This window comes from Vipera berus (assembly GCF_964194415.1).
Source record: "Vipera berus genome assembly, chromosome: 17".
NCBI classification, from domain to species: Eukaryota; Metazoa; Chordata; class Lepidosauria; order Squamata; family Viperidae; genus Vipera; species Vipera berus.
This window is the reverse complement of record NC_138220.1, coordinates 2,824,530-2,842,717: the sequence shown is the minus strand read 5'-3', so window position 1 is coordinate 2,842,717 and position 18,188 is coordinate 2,824,530. Positions and strand designations below refer to the sequence as shown.

At 49.9% G+C, this 18,188-nt stretch overlaps 3 protein-coding genes across 5 annotated transcripts; 2 read left to right on the top strand and 1 right to left on the bottom strand.

The window, feature by feature from the left end:
• Positions 1-89: 89 nt before the first annotated feature.
• LOC308675641 (lysophosphatidic acid receptor 6-like) lies at positions 90-2,209 on the top strand. The gene is made up of 2 exons (XM_081341099.1): positions 90-248; positions 597-2,209. The coding sequence occupies exon 2, from the start codon at positions 745-747 to the stop codon at positions 1,834-1,836; it is 1,092 nt and encodes a 363-aa protein (XP_081197225.1). The 5' UTR covers positions 90-248; positions 597-744; the 3' UTR covers positions 1,837-2,209.
• Positions 2,210-2,299: 90 nt separating this feature from the next.
• INTS11 (integrator complex subunit 11) lies at positions 2,300-11,264 on the bottom strand. Of its 2 annotated transcripts, none has more exons than XM_081341094.1 (18): positions 11,251-11,264; positions 10,903-10,998; positions 10,069-10,166; positions 9,485-9,558; positions 8,621-8,849; positions 7,856-7,954; positions 7,525-7,559; positions 7,147-7,285; positions 6,694-6,758; positions 6,149-6,338; positions 5,889-5,972; positions 5,398-5,487; positions 4,818-4,980; positions 3,937-4,044; positions 3,713-3,774; positions 3,240-3,382; positions 2,956-3,085; positions 2,300-2,862 (listed from the first exon to the last, which is right to left on the bottom strand). In XM_081341094.1, exons 2-18 carry the CDS (start codon positions 10,928-10,930, stop codon positions 2,797-2,799), a joined length of 1,803 nt encoding a protein of 600 aa, XP_081197220.1. In that variant the 5' UTR covers positions 10,931-10,998; positions 11,251-11,264; the 3' UTR covers positions 2,300-2,796. The 2 variants fall into 2 exon arrangements, with proteins under 2 accessions (XP_081197220.1, XP_081197221.1); XM_081341095.1 differs by lacking the exon at positions 11,251-11,264 and adding an exon at positions 11,083-11,100.
• Positions 11,265-11,700: 436 nt separating this feature from the next.
• On the top strand, positions 11,701-17,302 carry CPTP (ceramide-1-phosphate transfer protein). Of its 2 annotated transcripts, none has more exons than XM_081341527.1 (3): positions 11,701-11,738; positions 13,005-13,334; positions 14,549-17,302. In XM_081341527.1, exons 2-3 carry the CDS (start codon positions 13,213-13,215, stop codon positions 15,069-15,071), a joined length of 645 nt encoding a protein of 214 aa, XP_081197653.1. In that variant the 5' UTR covers positions 11,701-11,738; positions 13,005-13,212; the 3' UTR covers positions 15,072-17,302. The 2 variants fall into 2 exon arrangements, with proteins under 2 accessions (XP_081197653.1, XP_081197654.1); XM_081341528.1 differs by having other exon boundaries at positions 11,726-11,738; positions 13,133-13,334.
• Positions 17,303-18,188: the final 886 nt, after the last annotated feature.

Here is an 18,188-nt window from a genome sequence, read left to right as displayed (position 1 = left end):
GCCCTTCTGCTCTAAAATCTTGGGGGAGATGCCACCATCTTAACACTGAACTGTCTTATTTCTTGCTGCCTCGGTTGCAGTTTGCAAACCACAGTAGCAGAGCCTCTCTCCCCGCTTCCTGCACAAAAGGTGTGTAGGAGGCCCTGACACACCGTGGGGAGCAAACATCCTAAAAGTCAAAAGGAAACAAAAATAAGCTCAGTTATCTTCCAAGAGTTAACAGGACGGCTAAAGACAGATGCAAACGGGTAAGTTTCTCACGTTGTATTTAGGGTGATGAAAATGCACAAAGGCTCCCTTAAAACAAACCTCTCACCTTCAGAATTTTCACAGTCCTGAAAACCTTGCCCAAACTTGCGAGCAACTTCTCCCTTCTATGCAAGTGGCAAACTGGTGTCGTTCCTGCTTTCTTCAGCCTACCGTGGTTGGGAACGATGGGTGCCCCAGTCCAATATATAAAGAGGGGCCACAGCTAGACTTCCAGTGCTTTGGCTAAGCCCTGGTTTTGCCCACTCCACCAAAACCTGAACCAAAGTCAGGGTAGCCAATTCCAGTTGCGGGTTTTACTTTTAAAATTCTTTTGTCCATTTCCCGAGCCTTACCTGTGCCTGCGGTTTCCTTGGATCGGATCCTCGTTTCTCCAAGCTGACTTGAGGCGGACGGCTGCCTTCGCTCCCAGGATGATGGGCTAAGAGGCTTCCTGCAGCAGGCAAAGGCCAGGGAACGAATCCTGCTCCAGAGAAGATGGAAAGCCAGACGGCAGCCAACGCCAGCGAGGAGTGCAGCCTTAGGGCCGACTTCCAGTATTTCCTCTTCCCCGCCATCTACGTTCCCGTCTTCGTGCTGGGCTTGCTGGAAAACGGGGCCGCCCTCTACCTGCTGACCTGCCGGGTCTTGCGCCCCCCTCGCTCCTACGTCTACCTGCTCAACCTGGCTGTGGTGGACACCTTGTTCGTCTGCGTCCTGCCCTTCAAGATCCACTACCACCTTCACCACAACAACTGGGCCTTCGGGGACGTGGCCTGCCGCATCACGGGCTGCATGTACTTCCTCAACATCTACCTCAGCGTGGCCTTCTTCACCTCCATCTGCGTGGACCGCTACCTGGCCGTCCTGCACCCCTTGGTGTACATCAGGGTCAAGAGCGCCCACTACACCCTGGTCGCCGTTCTCCTCTGGGCGGCCGGGCTGAGCATCGCCGGCTCGCTGATCCTGGGAGGGCCTCTCAACGCCAACGTCAGCAGCGCCCAGGTATGCTTCGAGAGCTTTGGGGAAGCCTCCTGGAAGGGGCGCATGCTGCCTTATAACATCTGTGTGTTGATTTTCGGGTTTCTGGTCCCCTTTGTGGTGATCTTGATCAGCTACCCTCTGATCGCCCGGCGAATTTCGCACATCGCCGACAGCGCTTTCAAAAGGAAGGCCCTGAACACCATCTATCTCATCCTCTTCATCTGCGTCTCCTGCTTCCTTCCCTTCCACCTCACCCACCTCCTCCATCTCCTGATGCGAGTCGGCCTCATCCAGAACTGCCACTTGGCCGCCTCCATCTACCAGCTCCGCCGGATCACCTTAGCCCTGGTTAGCTTCAACTGCTGCCTGAACCCCGTCTTGTATTACTACACCTTGGCCAGCAAGTGGTGCCCCTGGAAGCTCCGTTGGCAGAAGCGAGCCTCCAGAGTCTACGCCGTCAACGGTGACCGCGGAGGACGGCCCGACCAGAGAGCGGCGTCAAGGAGCGGGCGATGGGGCAGCCCGGCTGCCAGTGATGCGGTGCTGATGATGCCCCCGAGAAAGTTGGCTGGGCTTTCAGGGGCTGTCGTTTGGCAAAAGGTTTAATTATGTGTGTCAGTTTGGGCTTTGGAGAGGAGCTACCGTCTGGCTTTCCAGATCAGCGGGGTGTTTGAGCATTGACTTTGGCTGGGAGGGGCATTTCCCTTGTTCTTTTGTGTTGGGGCAGTTGTGCTTAAAATTGTCAAATTTTCAGAAAGCAAAGAGATTGTTTAAACGAAGCTGTGGGAGTGTGGTGTGTGTGTGCTGGTTGGTTTTTGCCTGGGTCACAGAAACGAGGACGCAGATCGGTTTCTCTTGCAGCAACTGAGGTTTCTTTGGTTTCAAGACATCAACATGCCTGTAGCCCTGCAAACAGAGTTGCTGCTGAGACTGCAGAAGGATTCAAGATAAGGGAAGAGGTCTGCTCATTCCTTGGTCATGATGCCTGGTGAGACTTTTTGCCAGGGCGTTTTCACACAAGACGCCTGGCACCTGGAAGCAGGCCATCTGTGACCAGGAAAACCAGTAATATCAAAAGTGTAATGTCTTTATTAAAACAGAGAGATAGGACACAAGTATTTACACTGCTCTTTTTTAGGGGTGGCGTCACATGTTTGGGGCAGGAATTGCCCTGCGTGGAAAATGAGGCCATTTTGTTTGGGCAGAAGCAGTTGGGACCAAAAAAAAAGGAGGGTGGTGGTGGACCAAGGGTGTTGAAGTTGAGGAGGCAGACAGAAGGGAAGATAAGGTGGGGGGGATTTGGGGCAGTGGGGGGGTTATACTGCATACAAGGATGTTGTTAATGGCTGAGGGAAGAGAAGGTGCCAGGAAGATGGATGAGAAGCGCGAAACGAAAAAGGAGAGGAGGACTCAGCTCACCTGAACTGCTTCATCCCAGACCCTCCAAAATGACTAAAACAAACATGGATTTTTCTGTTCTGCCAACTCACAACTCTTGCCTCTCGTGCAAACCTGCCACTCTCTGCAGCTAAAAGTCTGTGGCAGTAGCCGGAGGCATCCAGGGCTTCATCCTGTGATCTGAGGCAGGGCCTTTTTCAGCAGAGAGGTGACGTAGCTCCCCATTTCTTCATCCTGCACACGCAACCCAGATTCAAGGTTTCAGTACAGGCAGTCCTCGACTTACGACTAGTGTCTCCTCTCAGAAAATCAGATTTAAAACCTCACCTGGTACGTCCAGGACACAAGCAGAAGTTTGGTGGCGGGATCTTCAGACTGGACCGTAACCTGGATCAAGATGGACTCCACCATGATGGAGGTGTCCGAGAGATGCTGGACGGAATAATCCTTCAAGGCGCTGCGGGGGTGGGGGAAGGAGAGAGAAAACACGTGAGTTTTCCCTGTCCAACCGGAGCAATTTTCTAGTCCTCAAGGTGGGGCAGATTGCCTGGAACCCCCAGCGGCTCCTGCCAACCCTGCCCCTGTGCAGACTTTACTCTTGAGCGCTCAACCTTTTCAGATGGTTGTAGACGCGCAGGCCGGTCTCGTGCTCCTTGCGGGGGTCTTGGAAGTGGATCCGGCAGGTGAAGCGCAGCTGGTGCTCCCCCAGCCCCAATTCCTTCAGGGCTTGCTCGGAAGACACCAAGCGGAAACTCTGCAAAGGAGCAAAGGAGAAGCCTTGTCAATTCCTGCGCGGCAGGATAGGAGGAAAGAATCTGCACTGCACGAAAACTCGCTCTGAGCTCGCTGGGCAGGAGACCCAGTCTGACACTGCTGGTTTCCCCCCCAGTTTGGGCATAATGTATCCCCCCGAAAGGAAAAGTGTGGGCCTCCAAATAAATTCTTTTAAGCCGTGTCATTTTAAAGCCTTCCTTTCTCAGGCTTAACGTCCTCAGAGGCAAGGCTGTCACACTTGCCTTCCCCTGAAAGGCAAATGGCTCCCAGCCTTAGGGATCTACCTGGATTCCCTTTTCCCCACACTCACGTTATCCTTGATGATCAGGGTGCCGTGCAACAGCTTCGGCTTCTTGGAGGCCGGCGAGGGGCCTAGAGAGAGAAAAAAGAACGACAAAGGAAAGCGGAGCCTTTTGCCCCCCTGGATTTCCAGCTCCTGGGCCCCAAATTCCTTCCCTCCAGTCCGTGCCCCTTGGAGGCTGTAATGGATGGCGGTGGGCAGGGCAGGGCCACAGTCTCCCACATGAAACCTACTGATGGCCAGCTCTCTCTTCAGCAGCCCGAGAGAAATATCCACTGGGATGTTAGGATTGGTGAAAATGGACACCGTTTCCCCATTGGCAGGCATGTAGCACTGGACCCCTGCAAGCAAAGAAAAGCGGGGTCCTTGTTAGCTCTGTTGAGGCTTCTTGTCTAATCCCACAGGGAGGACTAGAAGGACCACAATGCTGGTGAAGAGCTGCCAGCCCTTGTCCACCGTCTCGGACTAGCAACTGCTACAAATCCTAGAGTCTGCCACTGTAGCTGACCTCCCCAGCCCCAAGTCAGCGGACAAAACCAAACCCTGCCAGCCCTTTTGCTCCTGCCCGTCTGCGCACTGTTAAAGAAATACCCAAGTTGCCCAAACGTAGCTGTGGCATGCCATAAAACCAACGTCAGGCCGCTTAATAGCAATAGCCCTTAAGACTTATATGCCGCTTCACAGTGCTTTACAGCCCTCTCTAAGCGGTTTACAGAGTCAGCAAATTGCCCTCAGCAATCGGAGTCCTCATTTCACCGATCTCGGAAGCATGAAAGGCTGAGTCAACCTTGAGCCGGTCAGGATCAAACTCCTGGCTGTGGGCAGAGTCAGCCTGCCATACTGCGTTCTCACCACTGCGCTTCCAGGGCTGGGTGTCACTGCTGTTCCCAGGAAATGCAGAGCTGGATCAGAAAACCAGCCAATCACCCCACTTGCGAACATGCGCCCAACCACTGGCTGACCCCAAGCTCGGTTCCCTGTTCCTCCCTCTGAGCCACTTCCGCATCAAACCCATTCAAGCTTTCCGTGTTTCGAGAAGCCCTCGCAAACCTCAGGGGACAAAAGGCTGCCCAGCAAAGTTTCCCAGCACTCCTGCTCAAGACTGGACACGTACGGAATTCTTGCTCGATTTTCTGCTTCAGAAACTCCATCTTCTTGGCCTCGCCATGGACCAGGAGGACGTTGCGGGGTTCGGCTTGCCGAATCAGCTGCATGATGCCCTTGGCGTCGGCGTGTGCGCTGAAGGACATGTACTCCACCTGCATCTTGACTTCCAGCTGTGTGTGTGGGCGGGGTGGTGGTGGTGGTAGAGGAGGCAAAAAAAAAGCATGGCAGCACTCTCAGGTGTCGGGCACGACAACCTTCATTTATTGGTTGCAATTTAGAATATTTCTCTATTTTTTAAGAAAAAAATGTCCCTGGATGTAGCATACTAGTTCAGAACAGTGCTGAGACCACTTGCTGAATAGCTAAACACTAATTTCCCCATTTTAAATTGGACCTTTGGACCTTGCCACATTCCTTCACTCCACGAATATTTCATTGATAGTAAAAGCAAGCAAGTACAGATTGCAACCCCATCTCCTTTTGAAAAATAAGCAACTGTCCCACTTCTTTAAAAGTCGAGATCCTTTAACAGCCGTCAATTGTTTTGGACACCCCAGCCCCCTGCCCTCTCCGAGGGTTCAACTCACAATTTGTCTTCCTTCCATTTCTAGCTTCCGCTGTCCACCCAAAATTTTGTGGCCCACTGTTCCTTGGACACAATACCCTGGCATGATGACCTGGGGAGAAAACCCAGAAAGAAATTAAAGCAGGCCATAACGACTTTGAGAATACAAATAAAAAGCAGCCAACTGTCCCCACACAATGATGCCATTGTAGAGTGATCCCTCAGTAGCCATTAGCTGCTTTTCTTAGATTGGAAGAACAGTTCAGTAGCAGTCTGCTGCCAATCAGCTAAGGCTGAAGGAAGTGTTCAGAATGAGACTGCTGGGCTCAGGAGTCTTTAGGACTGATCTAACAAGCGGCCTGGTTTTAAATTTCCCAAGCACCCAGGCTGTTGAAATAATACTTTCTAGTCTTTCTGATGTGAAGGCATGAAAAATGCAAGCGACTCTTAGCAGACGACGTTAACCTCTGGGCAATTTATTTCTTAATGGCGGACTTGCCGTCTTTCTCCTACCATGTTTTTCTCGTTGCCAGCCCATTTCTTGAAGATATGGAGCGACTGGCCCGCATGCAGCATCCCTGGCGTAGCAAACACAACCTGGGGGAGGGGGTGGATGGGAGAAGGAAAAAGCTTAGATCAATCCACCCAAGATTAAACTGGGGGTTCATATAATGGGTTCCTCCATTGCCCATCCGAGTCTAGAACAACTCGCTGCAACCAACTCGCCACGGCCAACTGGTTGTAAGGGCCGCCCCGCCCCTCCACGCTCATACCATGGGCCCAGGGTTGTCAACGTAGGTCCTCTCAAAAGCTTTGATGTGCTTGAACTCAAACATGTTCCTCTGGACAAAGGTTTTCCGGATCTTCTGATTCGTCCACGTGATGAAGAGCTTGTAGTAGTGGTTTGCCTTCTCCGTCAGCCCCGTTGAGAAGTAGATGGGCGCCTTCAGGTTCATGCGCTCCCTTGGGTGGGAAAAGGGGGAACAAAGCGTGGGACTCTCGCACTTCAAAGGCGAGGCAACGGAGAGGACTCTGCCTCCGCTTCCTCTCTTTATGTGGCCCGACTCCCCTTCCCTGTTCTGGGCTGGTGATGAAAGGGATTCGTCCCTAAGCTCAGCTTTAAATGGCATAAAGGAGGGGGAGGGTTTAAAGCAGGGCTGGCTGGAGAATCCTGGGAGTTGAAGTCCACAAGCCTTAAAGTTGCCAAAGTGCTGCTGTAAGCCAATCCCAATGCTTGGGGGTGAAGATTCCTACAAGCAGCAGCATGGGCTTTAGAGAGCGATGGTTTCAAGGCAAAGGACCAAGGATTGGTGCCTACCAGAAAGTCTCCAGCAAAATGCAGAGTTCCTGAGCCCGGCCCAGAGCAAAGACTGGGATCAGAACCTGTGGGGAAGGCAAGCGAGCAAGCATTAACTTCAAATGGAAAACTGCAGCCCACCGCCGTCCCTGCTGAGAGTGGCGGAGGCACAAGGTAAGAGAAGAGGTGTTGGGTCTGCTCTGCTCTATGCCAGCGTGCAACGTCTCAGCCTTTCAGAGGCAGCCAAAGGACTTGTGATTTGTCCCCCAGTGACTGTGGGAAGCCACCGTCTCAGTCATCGGATGCTCTTTCTGTTCCGCTTCTCTCTTTTCTCCAAACTGCTGTGATTCGAGGAAAGGGGGACACTGCCCCCTCCCCCCATCCCTCAGCATGCCAGCTTCTGGCGTTCTGCCCACAGCGGACCTTTGTTCTGTCGTTAGAGCGATCCAGTTCGAAGTCTCTGGGGTCACCTACCTTCCCTCCGCGCTCAATGGTCTCGTGGACCTTCTTCAAAAAATCCCTCTCTCTGCAGCGCTTGGAGTCCCTGATGGTGGTGGCATATGTGGACTCAGAAATCAGCAGGTCGGGACGGCATTTGTCAATCCAGGCAGCCCTGAAAAAGCAAAACACTGAAGGATTGAACACCTAATATGCCAATCGCTGGATTCCTTTTGTTTTCTTTAAAAAAACAACAACCACCCTCTGCCAACTTGGGAGTGATATCCAATGCAATATTTTAAAAGCCATTAAATTGTGGGCTTACAAGTTTTCTTTTATTACATCCCTCCAAAACAAGTGGAATTAAATCAGTGATCCCAATCAATTCCTCCTCCTGGATTCCAAAGTGCTTACCCCAAATGCCTGTCTGGAGTCATGTTATAGTCACCCTAATAAAGAGAAGGAAATGAAAATATTTACTCCATTTACATCCTCTTCTGTTCATATCAAAGTTTAACACTGTAGAAACAGTAGAGTCGGTTCTTTAGCCAGCGCCTAAAACACTCAGGGTTTGAACAATTAAACAATTAAATCTCATTTGGTCTTTCAACTCAGGAATGATAGGATGATGATATCCTGCCCAGATAAACAGAGCTCCAGCTTACAACAAGGACCTCACAGAAAGCAGAGTTCGGGTTGAAAGGGACCGTGTGGAGACGTGGCAGTTTCAATCCAGGACACTTACAGTATAAACCACCGATTCAGAACCAACTTTGATCTGGAACATCGCAGCCCCAAGGACGTGGCCAGCATAATAGGCCTTAATCTCCAACTCGCTGTCCACCTAAAAACAGGATAAAGTGACTGAAAAGCCAGTAACAACAAAGCAGCATTTTGTGAAGGCTGCATAACAATTCTTCAAGATTTTTCCAATGGAGGATCTCCCAAATTCAGTCAGAACCAGACCAGACCTAACCAGTTACTGAACCGGGTAACAGAGTCATCCCAGCTGTTTTTTTTTCAATAGCAAATCTGGGCAGTTTGCCACCCACTGTGTGAATAAGCGTCCAGTGTTAAGCCATGACATCGCAAACATGTCCAAATTGTGCACGTTATGTAGTGTGTCATTTGTGCCATCCTGTGATCCAGGGTGTGTCATTTCCTCCGGAACTAGAAATATGAGGATTTACAATATACACTGATGCAATAAATGCTCTTTTCTTCTAACTCACTTAAATTTGGGTCCTTCCCCCAAGAATGGGGTGTGATGTGCCTTTCTTGACCAAGTACCTCGTTCCTTGGTCTAACCAGATCTAAGGTAAGAGTAGATCCAAACTGGGATGAGTACAGATCCCAGAGTAAATGCAGCTACAGATATGACTTTTATTTTTTGTTCAATACGCAGAGAGGGTGATGTATCCAGATACTTTCCCAACTTGGGCAAAAATCCCTCCACTGAGGAATGTTCTGGAAATCTGAGCTAAGCGGTCCAAAGGTCCCCTCTCCCTACCTGCACAGTCTGGTGAAGGTGCACAGCCACCACTTTCTTCATGCAGTCTTTGATCATCTGGGACGTGAAGAAGTTGGTCTCCCCTTTCTTGTCCACGGTGATTTTCCGGAAATCTTCCAGGAGAATGGGGCAAATGGCTTTCGTTGGGTGGGTCATGTAAATTGGCCCATCGTAGCCGACCATCTCGCTGAAGTAGGGGAGGGCCCCACAGTGATCCAAATGGAAGTGGCTGGGAAGGACACGAATCCAAGATGGGTTTTAAAAAAGGACTCAGGGAGTTTCAATTTCAGCTCAACTCCACTTTGGTTTCTATCAAATGAAACTAGTTTCAGAACTGGTTTTCTAAGCTAGACATAATAGCGTTGAAACTAATAGATCTTCAACAGAGACTGTTTCCCTAACTGTTGATTCTATTTCTGAGCGCTCTAACCTATTTAGAGATTGATCCAGCACATGAAATTAATCTGATGTGCTTGTTTAAAAAACTGTCTCCAAAATGTCAACAAGAAGAAATAAACCATGTCAAACAACTATCTTCTGGCAAAATTGCTGGCCCGGAAAACACTCTAAATGAAAATCTCCCCAAAACACAGCAAGGGGCAGAACTGGAGAGGCACAGCAGGAAAACCAGGGTGAAGTTAACAAGAACTCCAGAGGTTTTTAAGTTATTTCTTGGAGGGAAACGCCAGGATCTCACTGACAACTGCAAACATGAGACTGGGAAATAGACGGCGAAGGCCAGCAATTGCAGTCAAACTTGTTTTGCATCTCAGGCAGCACAAGTCACGTCAGCTCACAGGTAGTAAAGGATGCTAGGGGTTTTTTTCCCCCATCTGCTAAAAACATAAAGAGAGATGCCCTCACCTAATGATGACACAGTCCAGGAAGTCAGTCAGCCTTCCGTTCTGAGTGATGTAGGAAAAATCAGGAAACCGCCTCTAGAAGACACAAAGGATGTTAGCGTGTCTGGGTTTTTTTGTTTTTTTTCCCCTGCTCTGGCTCTCTGCTTTCCACCTAGCTAGCCACAGATCTCACGGTGCTTTGGCCATTTTGAGCCAGAGGTGCAGGAGGATGAGAGCTTAGAGCCCCCTTCACAAGATGAAACACAGCATGACCTCTGCCTCAGGGAGGCCGCCTAGCCTCCAGCACCCAAAACCCAAGAGGGCTTGGAAGAGGCTCCCATTACTTTGACAGGGAAACCGCCATTCCAAAAGTAGTTTGGGAGAAAGTTCTGGCCATCCCACCACAAATTTAAGGAGGAGAACCTTCAAAGCACAGATCTAGAGGGACTACAAAAGCCATCCCACAGCCTTTTACTTGGACGGCTGAAGTCTACAGGAGGTGAAGGCCAGCCTTTCTATGCTCCACACTGAATCTCCCATGGAGATTTTGGAGTAACCTCCAGCCAGCTCAGTTAGTGGGCCACGCCATGCACCAATCCCTCTTACATCATCATTGAATCCCATGTGCATCCCGCAGTCCAGCATGACGTTCTTCCCTGCAATGGACACAAGGATGCAGCTGCGACCCACATCTTGGCCAGCTCCTGAAAAAGCAAGGGGGAGGGAGAGAGAGAAGAGACAAGTGAATTGATTTAATTAAAAATGCAGGTTTTTATTGATACTCTCACTGGCGCCTGCCACATCTGCATTTAATGCTGGTTTACCCTAGGCAAGCCAGGAATTCCACAGGCAAGCAGAAAAACTGATAGATCATCACTGGATGAATCTTTCCTTTCACTTTTTTTTAAAAAAATTCAACCTGTGCTGCCTACTAAGCTTCCATAAAGGATGCTCCAGCTTCAGTACCTCGACAAAATACATGATAGAAATGTGCTTGGGCCAATCCAGAGCCAGGGATTCAAACAACCCACCGTGTTATTTAATCCACTGATCCAAAGCAACCTTCAGCTTAAACGTTGCCAATTCTCCTCCACCCTGCCCAAAGTAGGGTGTAGTGATTTGTCATGTCCGATTTTTTCCCCAAACTTTGGAAGGGGACTCTCTTAAGGGCAGAGTCTCCTGGCTCTGATCCCCACTTTTTCTGACCCCAAAACATTTCTTTTCCACCTGGCTGACCTGGACTGTCAGGGATTTTAATTATGTTTTTAATTTTTAACTGTAATTTTTAACTTTTTTAATTTTAATTTATTCTACAGGGGCCATTAATTTAATTTTCTTTTCACTTCTGTATTATTGTATGTTATTGTTGTTAGCCTTCGGGAGATAGGGCGGCATATAAGTCCCAATAATAAAATAAATAAATAATAAATAAATTATTACCCAGGGGAGTGACTTTTATTTCAGGCATCCCGGAAGGAAAAATGGCTCCGCAGCGATCACCGTCTCGGCATTGCCGGCGAGCACGACCAAAGTTTCCTAGAGAGGAGCAAAAGAGGGTGCTGAGCCATGCAAGCAAGGAGAGGAAAAACAAAACAAAACACCTTTATTCTTTGCCAGTACCCGTGGGTCAAGCCTGGACTACAGTTCCCATCGGCCCCAGTGTTGCGTGGCCAATGGGCGCGGACGCAGGCCCTAAAGGGGTGGAAAACACCCCCCCCTCCATTGTTTTAACCCCTGGGATGCTGGGAACTGTAGTCCAACCTGGAAAGGTGGCGATCCGTCGCTTACCACCCTCTCCGCCACTCGCCTGGCTCGCCCGTGGAGTGGCGCGCGTGCGCAGCACCGCCTCCTTGGTTTATAGACAAAGGAAAAGGCTAGACTGCCCCACAGGTCCTTTTCTTCCGGGTACAGAAAGGAAAAAAGCGCCTCTCCCGGTTAAATCAGACGACTCTGCCCTAAAACTGGGGGAAAAAAAACATAAAAACTGAAGTCAGGCGAATCCAAGAAGTCTTAAATTTTTTTTATTATTCTTTCCAGAAAAAAAAGAGAAGAGGGAGCACGTGGGAGAGTCACGCATGCGTACGGCAGACCCCGGAAGCGCGAGCTTCCCAGCAGGTTCTGAGCCTTCGTTGGCCGGCAGCTGCAGAAGCCGGCCAGCGGGGAGCCTATTGGCTAGCGAGAGGAGGAGGCGGGCCGTAGGGGCACGAGGAGACCTGCTATTGGCGGATCCGAGGAAGGGGCTGGCTGAAGCGGGGAAGGACGAAGGGGTTGCTAAGGTGAGTGAAGCGCCGGGCTGGGAAGCCCCCTGGAGAAGCTCCTCCCCTTGCGGGGCGGGGCGGGGCTAAGCCTGGGGAGGGGGGGAGGCCTAGAGAGTGGGGGGCTTCTGCAGCCCGGGGGGGGGGGTCCTTAGCTTGGGCTGATCCCAAGATGGTTAATAGCAACAGTAATAACAATAAGCATACCCTTCTGTCCCACCCCCCCCACCCAATCCTAGACAAAGCTCTGGATTCAAAACATGCTGAGTTCTGGGCACGCTTTTCCTAGGAATAATTTGGCATTTTGAGACTGAATTGGCTCTGCTGAGCCCGAAACCCAATAGGCTTATTAACAGGTTCTTCTGATTCTCCGCTGGTTATTCAAGAGCAGCCCAAGGATCTCGGGTGGAATTCGGCCCCGGGACTTTCTGTGGTTGCCTTTTCAACATTAATCAGAAAAGGAGGAAAATCCCCCAGTCTGGCTGGGCTCCTCCCGCCGGAGTTCACGGGTCGGCTGGGCAGGGCTCTCTTGCCCTGTGGAAAGCGACACCCGTGCACTCTGCCCTGGACGAAGGGGGTCGCTGCCTTTGGGACCCCCACGCCAGGCTCCACTGGTGTTAATATGGGCTGACTGGGGGGAAGAGGGAGGGGTTAAATCTTCACCCAGTCCCTTGGATCTGGCTGCCTGCCTGCCTCCAGGCTGACCAGGACTAAAACCGACTAGTAGATTTTGTAACTGAATCGAGACTCAAGTCTCGGAAGAAGCGCCGCTTTGTACAACCGCCGGTTCTTGACTTACAACCGTTCGTTTTGTGGCCGTGCGAAGCTACAACGGGGCTGGGAAAAGTGACTTGGGGCCGTTTCCCACACTTAGCGACCGTTGGTCACGTCATCAAAATTCGGGCACCTGGCAAACCGACTCGTAGGGGGGGTGGTCACGCGATCCCCTTTGGCGACCTTCTGACAAAGGAGAGTCGATGGGGAAGCCAGATCCGCTTAACCACCGTGCCACTGCAGGGATTCACTTAACAAAACGGAGGGCAACTCACTTTGCAACTGCCTTGCTTAACAGTGGAAATTCGGGGCTTAGTTGTGCTGGTCAGTCAAGGACTGCCTGTACCAAGTTTGAAGTCATTGTAACGGGAGGAGGGGAGGAGGAACAAGTTAGACCAGCTCAACCTGCTAAACACTGATGGGTACTTCCGCTCCTGCCCCCCCCATTCCCCCCCAAAACAAACACATGCTTTTAAACTGGATGCTCTGCCCTAAAGTAGGATGTTTTGACAGCCTGACCAAAAGCTCTGGATCACCTCTCCCGTCACACCACCACGCCCGTCTCGGTGACTCTTCAGAATTGGTTTCGCTTTCACCCAGGGCCAGGACTGTCTTTCTAGACTTATTGCAACCACTCACAGAAAGATCTTCTACCTGGAGGTTCCCTCCCGAGGCTCTTTTTTCATCTGCTGGGAATCTCCTCCGTTTCCCAAGCTTCGCCATGGCCGACGGCGAGGACATTCACGGCTTGAAAGGGGTGCTGGTCATGTTCCAGAGGTGTCTGAACAGCAAGGGAGAAATCCTCATGGACCCATATTTGGGAGGCTGGAAAGGACTTGTCAGGTAAACTTCATCGCTTGCTTTGACCTGGGATCGGAATGCCCAGTCCGTTCTGAAGCTGGGGAGGAAAACAAAATTGGGGGGATTAGAATACATTTAGAAAAACCAATAAAGAAAATGAGGCTGTTTTCTATATTACAGGCTAAATATATTCTGGGGGGGAAAAATGTCACTTGAGGAAACCAGAGCTGAATTAGCCAGAAAGAAGCAGGTCACGTGAACAAAACCACCGCTGACCCAATTAAAAATGGGTCCAAACCTCAGCTTTGGATTCCGTAACCTTCACTTTTAAAAGGGGATGGGAAATTAAAGTTAGCGACCGTTCATTCTAGCCGTCATGCTCTGTACTGTCAAACCGTCAGCTTATCTGACAACTTTTTAGTTCAGACCTCACCCCATAGGAGAATAGAATAGAGTAAATAGAAGCTGGAAGGGACCTTGGAGGTCTTCTAGTCCAGCCCCCCGCTTAAGCAGGAGAACCTAGACCATCTCAGACAAGTGACTGTCCAGTCTCTTCTTAAAAATCTCCAGTGATGGAGTGCCCAATATTTCTGGAGGAAGCTGTTCTACTGGTTGATTGTCCTCACTGTCAGGAAGTTGCTCCTTAAACAAGGTGTTCACTTGTTTCCAAAGCTGCCTGGATAATTGATGCAATTACATAAAAGACATTACAAAAAACCTTTCCAACCCTAGTTAGTTTCTTGAGATTTTATTGCATTCAATGTCTCTTTCCCATGTAGACAGAAGAAACATTTGGTGGGCTCGGAGACCCTTGTCCCCCAATTCCCACTAGCCCAGCCAATAGCAATAGCATTTTAGGCTTACATACCACTCCATAGCGCTTTTCGGCACTCTCTGGGCGGTTTACAATGTAGGCATTATTTGCATATAGGCCCCAACAATCTGAAAATGGTATATAGCGTCTTCTGCCTGAGCAGGCGGTTGGACTGGAAGACCTCCAAGGCCCCTTCCAACTCTGTTATTCTGTATCTGGGTCCTCATTTTACCAACCTCGGAAGGATAGAAGACTGACTCAACCTTGAGCCCCGTCAGGATTGAACTCCAGGCTCTGGGCAGAGTTAGCCTGCAACAGTGCATTGTACCCACTGCACCGCTCTGTCCAGTAGGTGTTGGAGCTTGACAGAACATGGAAGGGGGCGTCAATTCCCATTACGTTATCCTGACCACATCTTTGTTTTTTCTCTCTCTCCGTGGAGGTTCCTAAACACGATGGGGTCGATCTTCTCCTTCATTTCCAAAGACGCGGTGACCAAAATCCAGATCATGGAGAACTTCCGCAGCAGCGAGCAGCAGGAGGACTACGTCACCCTCCAAGCCATGGTGAAGTACGAGCTGGCCAATGGGCTGGTGGACCTGAGGGAGCCCGGCAGTTACCCTGCCTCAGGCTGCCGAACTATCCTTCGCCTCCACCGGGCCCTGCGCTGGCTGCACCTGTTTCTGGAGGGCCTGAGGACTAGCGGCCCACGTTCCAAGACATCAACGCTGTGCACGGATTCCTACAACGCCTCCCTGGCCAACTACCACCCCTGGATCGTCCGCAAGGCAGCCACCATGGCCTTCTACGCCTTGCCCACCCGGGACGCCTTCCTGGAGAACATGAATGTGGGCACCACCGAGGAGGCGATTGAGATGCTGGGCGAGGCTCTGCCCAGCATCAGCAGGGTCTACGATATCACAGAAAACCTCTACGCAGAGCACAAGCTCCTCGACCTGCCCTGAGGGGCCGGGGGCCGGCCCAAGAGTGGCAGCTCTTCCTGCGGCTGCAGCTGGGGCCTCCTCGAAATAATCTCCTGCTCTGCTCAATCAGCTTTCTTCTCGGAAAACTCCAAGGCCTTCAAGCCATCCCTGTTTGGGTTTCTGGCACTGGAGATAAAAAAAGCCTTTATGCCGTTTCCCCAATCAGGAAGCTCTCCTTCTGCCCCTTTTCCTCCTTCCGGAAGCTTTGATCCAGAAATGCATCCAGTCCCTGATCTTCCTTTCTCTTCCTTCCTTCCTTCCTTCCTTCCTCCCTCCCTCCATCTTTTTCTTTCTCTCTTTCTTTCTCTTTCTTTCTTTCTTTCTTTCTTTTCTTTCTTTCTTTCTTCTTTCTTTCTTTCTTTCTTTTTCTTTCTCCTTTCTGTTCTGTCAACCAATCGATCAATGCCGGGGACTGCTTCATGAAAGTGCTGCTCTATCCCAACCCAATTAAGCATGACAAGGGTTTTAAGTGCAGGTGAAAACAGGGTGGGAGGATTTACTTAGGTGCAAGGAGACGTGTGATCTGAAGAACTCACCTTGCCCGAGCCATTCCTCCCACCCACAATCAAGCATTCTGCCCCAGGAAATGCAGGGAGGGCCCTTGATAAAAGATTTGCGTTTAATAGTTAAGAGCGCTGGGGAGACACGGATGCTTCTGATCAAGAGACGTCTGGCATCACTGGGCCAAAGGAGCCCTCTCGGGAGTTCTGGGCCTTATCTCTTGGCACCCTTCTCCCATCCCAGTGATGGAAAGGATGCTGGGAGTTGTAGTTCAGCATCTGGAAGGCCATCCTGAAAGCCGTTTTAAGAACTGAAGTGTGTGCTTGAGAAACGGCCCACAAAATCTCACTGCTGATCCTCCTGCCAAACCTCCAAGAGGAGGAGGAGTTTCCCCAAAGCCCTGGGAACAATCTCTCTGAAGGCTGGAAGCTTAGCTAACCTCTCCCTTCATTTTGTGACTCTTTGTCAAGGGTAGATTTGGAGGTGTGGAAAGGGATCCTGGTGATTATCCAGTGTGCTGGTTACTTGACAGCTGCATCATCGCTCAGCAACTGGAAAGCATGCAATCTTTGGGACAGGAAGGAAAAAAGAATTAGCCATTAAGACAATCCATTGATTCCCACCGACATGTACATCAGAAATGCCTTTTCTGCTTTCATTATCATCTTTCGTTTCTTGTTGTCTCCCAACACTTCTTCACACAACTAAGGTTCTCCCCTAACCTTTCTCCCTCTACCTTGGCAGTGCTCTTGGAAGTCTCTAGGGCTGCACTTTCACAGCCTCCTACGCAAGAGCTTGGTCCTGAAAGAGGCTTCAGCCGGACAAGACAATCAGCTCCTCTAGGGCCTCACCTCTTTCCTTGAGAACTGAATTATTGGGTCTGCTCTGTTCTGCACGCCAAAAAACGTGCCGTTTGAGCAGCGCACGGCTACGCCAAGAGACGAAAAGACAGACTTTCTGTGTCGTGGGCCAAAAAAACCACCGGTGACTTGAAAATTTCATTTCCTTATAGATCCGGTAACCAATCTCAGTACTTACTGTTAATACTTGCAGTTTTAGACAGCTGGGGCACAAACTTATAAGCTACACTCCTGCTTTGAAGGAAACCACATGTCCTGCTTTTAAAGCCAGGGCAGGATTTAAAGCCAGTATTCCTTCATTTGCAACCTTACCGCTTTTAGATCTGAAGACTCCGCCGCTTCCTTCTGTTGTAAAAGGGAGTCTGAGCTGAGATTCACCCCCTAACAATTGGAGCAGCCCTTCCCCTCCAGATTACGGCTTGAATATCTGCCTGCAATTATTTTTTTGTTGTTTCAAAGGGAAGTGTGTGGGGGGGGGGAGGACCCTGCCTCTGTCACACCAAGACCTAACTTTACTAAGCACTGAAATTCGGCACAGATTAAGGCTGTTGCTGTACCTCTGATATTGAGACAATCCGACTATGTTTTGTTTTTTTGTGTGTGTTTTCAAAATGGCATATTTTTTTGTCACGGTCCGTTGGGAGGATTCCCTGTTGTTCTTTCTTTCTCGGTATCGATGTATTTAAGGTATGTTTTTGTATTTTCTACCTCCAGTCTGTTTAAATAAACAAGTGCTTTGTTTGGGGTGCCCTAAGGAGGTCGCCCCTAGAGCCTGGATGTATTCTGCAACAACTCTGGTCCTTACCGCTTGCCTTGCTCCGTCTGAAATAAACATTTCTACTGCAGCTTGAAGCAGATGCGTTTCTTTTTCTGAGTTTCTGACAGCTGGAAAAGGGCAGGAAACAAATTAGGGACAGAAAGGTCCTTCCCTTCATCTTCACCCCCCACCCCACCCCATGACCCTCCTAGCCTTTTAGAATATGAGCAGACTGGCCCCTCCCATTCCAAGCAGTACATCTGAGCATAGGTCTGGACAAGCCTCGCATTGTGAGGCCGGAGGAGACGAGGCGAACAGAACAATGTTCCAGCAGCGCAAAATATGAGTTTGTAAATAATTCAAGCATTTAAGACACTTGAGTTCCGTCATTTGATGAATGCTTGACATCACAGTATATATTACTGTACCAAGTCACAAAGTTTGGGGGACCCTGATAATAATAATAATAATAATAATAATAATAATAATAATAATAATAATAATAATAACAAGAAGAAGAAGAAGAAGAAGAAGTAGTAGTAGTAGTTGGAAGGGACCTTGGAGGTCATCTAGTCCAACCCCCTGCTCAGGCAGGAAACCCTATACCATTTCAGGCAAATGGCTGTCCAGTCTCTTCTTAAAAACTTGCCCCACAGAGTCTTACCTGCGGAGAATCCGTATCCTTGCCTTTGGGGATCGGCTCCAATTTTTGTATTCAAGCACGAAATCTGCAACACAGTTCAGGGCAGAACACTGCATCACCAGGTGGGTCAGTCAGACCTTCCTCCCCGCCTTTGGAAATGTGACATTTTGCTAAACAAATTTTCTTTGGACGCTCCCTCCCTGCAACTCACGATGCGTTTTAGCCTTCTAAGAGGCTTCTAGCGGTGAATTGCTGCTCACTCAAAAGCTGCTTTTCAATGCAGCACAAGGAAATGAGATTTCTGTCAGTGGCCGGGCTTGTCTTCCATGGTGCCCTTA

What these genes read in the sequence shown, in the direction of transcription:
- LOC308675641 (XM_081341099.1), top strand. Translation starts at nt 745, where the DNA reads ATGGAAAGCCAGACGGCAGCCAACGCCAGCGAGGAGTGCAGCCTTAGG.
- INTS11 (XM_081341094.1), bottom strand. Translation starts at nt 10,930, where the DNA reads ATGCCTGAAATAAAAGTCACTCCCCTGG. An exon ending in ACATGGGATTCAATGATGAT is followed by an intron (nt 9,559 to 10,068) that starts GTAAGAGGGATT and finishes TGTGTCTTCTAG; the next exon opens with AGGCGGTTTCCTGATTTTTC. An exon ending in CTGGACTGTGTCATCATTAG is followed by an intron (nt 8,850 to 9,484) that starts GTGAGGGCATCT and finishes TGTCCTTCCCAG; the next exon opens with CCACTTCCATTTGGATCACT.
- CPTP (XM_081341527.1), top strand. Translation starts at nt 13,213, where the DNA reads ATGGCCGACGGCGAGGACATTCACGGCTTGAAAGGGGTGCTGGTCATG. An exon ending in GGCTGGAAAGGACTTGTCAG is followed by an intron (nt 13,335 to 14,548) that starts GTAAACTTCATC and finishes CTCTCCGTGGAG; the next exon opens with GTTCCTAAACACGATGGGGT.